This window comes from Daucus carota, chromosome 5 (assembly GCF_001625215.2).
Source record: "Daucus carota subsp. sativus chromosome 5, DH1 v3.0, whole genome shotgun sequence".
NCBI classification, from domain to species: domain Eukaryota; kingdom Viridiplantae; phylum Streptophyta; class Magnoliopsida; order Apiales; family Apiaceae; genus Daucus; species Daucus carota.
Genome location: NC_030385.2, coordinates 41,568,020 through 41,575,929, shown reverse-complemented (window position 1 = coordinate 41,575,929; position 7,910 = coordinate 41,568,020). Strand labels below are relative to the sequence as shown.

General features: G+C 31.3%; 1 protein-coding gene across 3 annotated transcripts; it reads right to left on the bottom strand.

Annotated features, from left to right (window-relative positions):
* Window positions 1-1,165: 1,165 nt before the first annotated feature.
* LOC108220222 (uncharacterized) lies at window positions 1,166-4,957 on the bottom strand. 3 transcript variants are annotated; one of them, XM_017393928.2, is made up of 3 exons: window positions 4,803-4,957; window positions 2,867-2,938; window positions 1,166-2,166 (listed from the first exon to the last, which is right to left on the bottom strand). In XM_017393928.2, exons 2-3 carry the CDS (start codon window positions 2,872-2,874, stop codon window positions 1,341-1,343), a joined length of 834 nt encoding a protein of 277 aa, XP_017249417.1. In that variant the 5' UTR covers window positions 2,875-2,938; window positions 4,803-4,957; the 3' UTR covers window positions 1,166-1,340. The 3 variants fall into 3 exon arrangements, with proteins under 3 accessions (XP_017249417.1, XP_063950613.1, XP_017249418.1); XM_064094543.1 differs by lacking the exon at window positions 4,803-4,957 and adding an exon at window positions 4,183-4,790; XM_017393929.2 differs by lacking the exon at window positions 2,867-2,938.
* Window positions 4,958-7,910: the final 2,953 nt, after the last annotated feature.

Sequence of the window (7,910 nt, the reverse complement as noted above, 5' to 3'; positions counted from 1 at the left end):
CGGATACTAAAATAGGGCTTTTTTCGTAACTGCCTTACTTTTTGAAATTTCTAAGAAAAATATTGTTGCCAACTTTTAATTTTTTTAGAAATGTCATTTTTTTTTTGAAACAAAGGTGTTAATCTAATAATAAAAAACCATACGGCATCTACACCAATGATCGAGTCGAACAAACAGTAATTTCCAATCGCCTGTTCTCATAAAAAGATAGTTAAACGATATTTTGAAGAAAATGTATATACAAATACAAGTACTCGCTTCGTGCATCCTCATTCTTTGTTGAATTACTGATATCCTCTTCATCATGCCCTGACAGAGCTATCGTTTGAGCTATCGACCAAAACGGCGATTCCATACAAATTTTCATCACCAAATCAAGACCCCGCTTACAATTAAGAAGTGAAAAACAAAACTCTCACCAGGGAGATAAAACAGAACCACAAAAATAAGAGAAATCAGACTGAAACTCACCCGCTTGGAAGAGAGACAGCAAAATCTCCGATGGTTTTAGATCTAAATTTCCCGAGAAGATGTATTATTCAAAAACTAGGAAGAAAAACAAAGCAATCAAGTGATTCAGGGTTTTCCACCAGTGAAAACCGATGGAAGCCCCAGACGACTACGACAAAAGAGAGGCCAGAGAGAATTAGGGTTAGGAGAGAGGCTAGAGATGACGTGCAACTTCTGCAAACTCGTTTGCAACACCATTTTGCAACAGTTAAAAATAATTGCAAATGAATTTCATTTACAACTTTCAATTTTTGCAAATGAAAAATTTATTTACAACTTTCAATTTTTGCAACCTCGTTTTGGCAACACCATTTTGCAATAGTTGTAAATGAGAAATTTCATTTGCAACTTATGCAACATCAGTTTGCAGCTGTTGCAAACGAGGTTGTCAAAATTACATGTCGTATTTTTGTAAACAATTCGTAAAAAATTGATATTTTTATAAATTTTCCAATAAAATATTATAGTTAAATAATATTAAAATGATTATAATCATTTATAACCCCCTAATACACGCTGCTAAAGAGAACAGCAGAAACTGAAGTTTGATGGTTGGAACTTGGAACCACGTCAACATATGAATTTATTAACAGTGACAAATCTGCATGACAAAAATGACATAAAGATAAGTATAGATACATTATAACACACAAGATTTGCTAAAGCTCAGGAAACAAATCATATATCAGCAACAAATATGTTCATAAAGCTTCCTCTTTCGGGAAAAATAAAGAATCTGAGTATTTCTATTTCTAGTTTCATATAATGAGAAAACAAGTACAAAAACAACATTGTTTAAGGACCAATAATTTGCTGCTTGTAACAGTCTCTTAAAGCTTCTCTGCATTGGTCTCTCCCAACTGATCATCCTGATCACTAGTCTGCTGTAACCATTGTTCTAGTTTAGCTTCTCTTTCAGCCTTAAACTCATCAAAGCTTTTTGATAAGGACAATAAATTAGTTGACAAGCCATCACCAGTTTCAGACATTTCTTGTGATCCACTAGAAATCTTACTTGATAGCATTGGTTCCTCGAGCATTGCTGAAGCGGTGCTGGGAACAGCGTATTGCAATGTCGTATCATGAGCAGGTAGCAGATTTTCACCCTTCCCATTGACTGATCCCTCAGAATCAGATTGAACCCATTTCAAGCTGGCAGCTCTTTCTTTTGCAGACTTGAAAACCGTACTAAAATAACTACTACTACTACTTTCAGCTTCTTGTTCCAATGGAACTTCATTACGACCCCAAGCAGCTGGACCCCAGGAGCTAGTTCTTCCTATTTGAAAAAGTGATCTTGGGTTGTTAATCAAGCCCCTTTTGGGCTGCTTTGTTGACATAATAGTTAGAGAATTTTTAATGTCTCTAATCATCTCATCGACGATGGGGGATCCACATTCTTTCATTGAACTTAACATGATCATAGATTCCCCGGAATCTTCCGTATGCAAAGTCATCTCACGAGACTTGTCCTCCACACTATTTCTAAGACTAACAAGATTAGGCACCGAATTTTGTGTATGCTGCTGGACATAGAAAAGGCCCACAGAGGGTTCATTAGCCAAGTACTTTAGCATCTCTGCCACACATTCAGTTATCTCCACAAAGCCGTCGACTGTGGAGATATCATCCATGTTGGGGACAAATAATTCATCACTGGTTTTGCCAAAAAAATGTGTAAACGAGTCAGCAGGTTATATAAAGGGGGTGAATCACTTTAGTTTCTTTAGGAACAGCAGAACAGAGACATAGTAAGAAAAATTACCAACTTGACAAGTAAAGAGATTTTATAAATTCTCACAGATCCTTTAGCTCTATTATTTATATGGCCTGTTCTTTTTCAAATGGTCAACACTGGTACGTCTAGACTTTTAGACACAAATTCTCCAACTGGAAATTTACTGCCTCGAAAATCAATATTAGTGTGTTTAAAAGGACCATGCACTAAATGAGCACATTTCACAAGGTCTTAATATACATTATTGCTTACCAGAACTTGAGTCATCAAAGTTCTGAAGAGGTCAATATTTAATTACATAAACAGTGTTCGAGCAGATTGAGTTACTAGAGACAATTAAATAGCATACCACTGCTTCTAATTAAAACAGTCATCCATTTACTTATTTGGTATTGTGGTACATGCACCAGTTTACGAGTGAGACTTGGAAGTATTAGTTGACAAATCATGACTAAGAGCGGCTCAATTGCTATTACAGAAATACAAACTAGTATTGATACCCTTGGTACTGATACTACTAACACGGGCCGCATGACAAAATTAAAGTATTTATCAAAAGTAATTCTTAGTAAAATAGCTCAGTTAGATACCCAGATCTAGTGTCAAACATAATCTTACTTGAACATAGATCATAACTTCCGTGGTAAGGTTATATAGAAGTAGAGATGCCCTATGGCAGACAAACAATACCTGCATAACATAGGACATACAATAATTACTTGATATATAGAGTAGCGAAACAAATAATCAAGCTTAAAGCCTTCTGCAAACAAGCTTCAAAAACAGAAAGAGCTTCCCAGCTCCAATTTTTTCAGGAAGAAATTTGTCACAATTAATAAAGATTAGGCTACACAAAAAGCGATGAAGATAATAAATTTGTGTATCAAGGCCTAAAATACAACAAAGTCCTGGAGCTAGATCTCCCGAGAAATTATAGCAAGACCAAAATCCAAGGACATCAAGCAAGCTTCCTAACTAATTCCACCTCGTCATATAAAGCAAAGGATATCTAGCAAGCTGCCTCACCTCCAACACATTTAACAAGTTGTCAAACAAAACACATTGCTAAACTGCCTATTTATTCTAAGCTCTTTTAAAGACCCTCCACCATTCATGAAAGATAACGCTAACATATTACACTTAAATGGGTTGAATGAATGGAATGGAATAATATATATGCTATAGTTTGGGTAAACAATTTTTTATGCCTTCCTCCATTCCATTCCTAGTAATTTAAACTAGGGGTCAAACCCACCAACAATTTTAAGAAGCAATGCTTTATTCTCCTTCTGCTTTTTCTTCTTAAAACATCATTGTAGAAAATTCGAGCTACGTCATATTGTTCACTCCCTCTTGCGTGCTTTATCCCCTTAACTATCATTCACAATAGTTGATTTCATTCCTTTCCTGACCCATTACAATCCTCCAAGTAAACAGAGCATTAATGAATTCGAAATATTATGCAATAATCAGTACAATTGTTCAAAAAAAGAAGCTAAAGGGGAGGAAGAAATATACTGTATATAAATAAATAAATTGTTGGACATTAGAAGGTAATTCATCCTATTAAGCACACTATTGAAATTAGGGTATACAGGCTAGTCAATATGATACCACCTATTACGGCCCACAACATATGAGTATAACAAAGACCTAAAGGCCAGAGGCACATCCTGCCAAAAAGTATAGCGACATAATTAGAAGAAAATATAACAATATATTTCTATCAATCCCCGCATTCAGCTGATTTAACCATATCAACATTCATAGATACTTCTTTACATGCAAAGATCCTAAAAATAAAACATAATGGGAAGAGGGAAGGGGTAGGATGGAATAAAGGTATGGGGATAGGGAGGGGGGGTAAGATGAACATAAAACCCGAATTAGCTTGTGAATAACAAAATGAATGCTAAGTATGAAAAAATCTCTACCCTGTATATTCAGACCACCAATTCCCTCCGCTCTTGAGCAGCGTTCACTCTTAAAATTCATACAACAAGATAGACATAATCCCTCAAATCCTATAAATATATATAAACCAAGTCTCCAATTTCTGAAAATTCATTCAACTCCTTACAAATTTCGAAATTCAGATAATTCTGCATATTATCCATAAAGAAACTATACTTCTCACTGCCTTCCATCTCAATTCCCTTTCTTACCATTTCAAATTTACATATATAGCCACCAACCAAGTCTACGCGAATTTTCAAACAATACACAGTCCGAATTTTCTTAAATTCGTAAACACCCTGGTTCAAACCTACTACAACAAAGATCCAGACTTGAAAAAAGAAGAAAAAGACAGAATCTTAAGCTAAAACGACTGGTCAATTCACAACTGCATAGAGAAAAACATAACAAGCCCACAAAATATCCAACTGGGAAAGCTATAATTTCACAGTAAACAAATCTTGTTCATTTCTTGAATTGATTGGGCTACTTTAATGCAAAGAAAACTACATAGCATGTGTATATATGTGGGTTTTGTGTGTGTGTATGTGATGATTATGGTACAGAGGGTGAAAAACAGTTGGGATTGGTTACTTACAGAAAACCCTTGAAGAGCAAAGAGGTCTTGAAGATTCTGATGATTTTGGGCGCAAAAATATGGACCTACAGGCTAGAGTTCTCAGATTTGTTGTTTACTCCGGTATGATTCGTATGAATAATCTTTCTTTTTAAAGTTTTGTTAACAAGAAGTTTAAGGAATAACATGCTTATTTTATAAATATTTTTTTCCGTCTAAAATATTCAAGGGTCGATGAGGCTTTATTTGACTGATGATTTATGAAATCTATACTATATTATTAAAGCCGAAAAATTAAAAATTTGATCGGTCGATCGGTGCTTGGGCCGAGTTATGGGCCTATTTAAAAATAATATTAGATAACGTGCCAATTACCCTTTCTAACTAAAACACATTATCTTTTTCACATTCCTAACTAAAAACGAAGTCGGTCGGTACTTGGGCCGAGTTATGGGCCTATTTAAAAATAATATTAGACAACATGTCAATTACCCTTTCTAACTAAAACATATTATCTTTTTCACATTCCTAACTAAAAACGAATTTTTCCAAACATAACTCATGGAACATACGTATAAAAAAGACAATATTATTATATATCTATACTATTATATACTTATATATAATAAGCGTAAGGGAGATAATTTGGTCGCATGGTCCTGTGGTCCAAAAGCTTATCTTGGATCGTATATTGAACAAATAAGCACCGTTAGATTAGAACAAAATTAAATTCTGTTCTATAAGGAAACTGACATCTACTTACATGTATAATTCTTTTTCTGAATCTAAAACAAATTCTGTGTTTCATGTGTTTTTGGTTTTTTTAATCTAAAATAAATATTTCCTACAAAATTTAATTGTAGAATCGTATAAATCGCACCGTCACAAAATTATTTTTATCCATCGGATCGTATATTGAACAAATAAATACCGTTAGATTAGAACAAAAATAACATCTGTTGCATAAAACAACTGATATCTACTTGCGTGTTTATAATTCCTTTCCTGAATTTAAAACAAATTCTGTATTTCATGTGTTTATGATTTTTTTAATCCAAAATAAATATTTTCTACCAATTTTATTTGTAGAATCATATAAATCGCATCGTCACAAAATTATTTTTATCTAATATATTTTTAAATTAATAAGCCCGATTTATGTGAGGAACGAATACAAAAAATTTTTCTTAATCCAAAACAAATTCTACCATGTTATTGCATGTTTATGATTCATCTTCTTAATTCAAAACAAATTGTGTTTATCAATTTTAATCTCGAATCATAAAAATTTTTAGAAAAATATTTAAATCACATTATATAATCTAATAGGAGTTGGCGTCACATATTTTATTTAAAATAATTTAAAATTTGATAGAAAGAATTTAATACTTTTGCATGATACATATAATTTTAATTTATTATTATAAAATAATTTTTTCACACCATTTAAAATATATTTAAAAAAATTATAAATAATTAAAAAGCTCCCGTGCCTTGCACGGGCTATAAGCTAGTATTATTAAAAGTAAAACATTAGTCGATATAGTCGAAATACGGCCTATCGATCTAACAAATTATTCTTTTTAACTAATATAAATTATCATCTTCATATTTTCAAACTAAAATAACTCGATCTTCTAAAATAACATATAGCAACATAGTACTTACCTTCCTAACTAAAACCCATTATCCTTTTTAGATTTTCTACCTTAAAAAGACAGATCTTCTACGATTAACACAGGCGACACATACATAAAATTATAATATTATGATATATAATTATTAATAAATAATCGGTGACATTTTTCAATTAAAATACATTAACATTATTTTTAAATACTCTAATGGTCTTACTTTAAAAGTAATATTATAAATCTATACTATACTTATTTTATTATATCACTAAAGCTGAAATAAAAAAATTCAGTTGGTCGGTCGGTCGAGTTTGGCGAGTCGGTTGTTATTCGACCCTGAACCTCTTTAATTTATAACATATTATAATATATTTTTTATTTTCTATATGATATTATTAATCATTAGTAACAAAATATTGATTGGTTGATATATATTTGGGTTTATAGGTCTTCTTAAATTATAACATATAAAATAATATATTTTAACATCCTCATTAAAACATATATGTTCGACGTAATTTCTAATTAGCTATTTGACAGACTTTACTACTAAAAATTTATTCAGTTGTTAAATAAAAAATTTATTTAATCATATAATTCTATCGTAATTTTATTTTCAAAATAAAATTATTAAATTTAAATATATACAATAAAATAATAAATATTATAATCGCCCGTGCGTTGCACGGGTTATAAGCTAGTATTTATAAAAATCAGTGTTCTAAAAATCGCAGATTCAACGAGTACTCATTCCGAATACCCGTTTTTAACCCCTGTTCGATCCGAGTTCTGAGTAATCGGGTTCAAAACTGATTTATTAAGAAATCGATCAAAACTTGGTTTGACTCCGAGTACTCGAGTTCAAATCTGAGAGTATGACTTATCATTTTTTTATTGTTTATTTGAAAATTATTTCAAAAAAGATTAAACGTAAATTTATATATGTTTTGGTGTTTTTTTTTTGCAAAGTATGACATTAATTAGAAAGTATATGTGTTTTATCATTAAAACTTGTAAATGACTATTATGTCAAAAGTTATCAAACAAGTAACTTTTATTAGAACTTCATTATTTCAAGTGTGTTATTACAATATTAATATTATTAAATAATTTTATTATTAATCAGTATATAACCATATATGAGAGAAAAAATTAATTAAAAAGAATACCCGATTAGTTATCCGATAACTTATTCCGAGTACTCTCCCGAGTTCCGAGTACTCATTTTTCCGGAACCAAGCCGAATTGGACCGAGTTCCGATTTTTACAACCTTGATAAAAATACCAATTTTTTATAAATTATTTACTAAAATAATCATTTAATAAAAACAATAAATACAATTTCATGATTTATGAAGTAATGACTCCGTTCTTTTTATTTTTTTAAAAATCAAATAATAAAAACAATATTTACAATTTCATAATTTATTTTCCAAATTTTTAATTCAACCATCTCACAAATATTACTGTTGTATCCCGAATTTTAACAAGATAA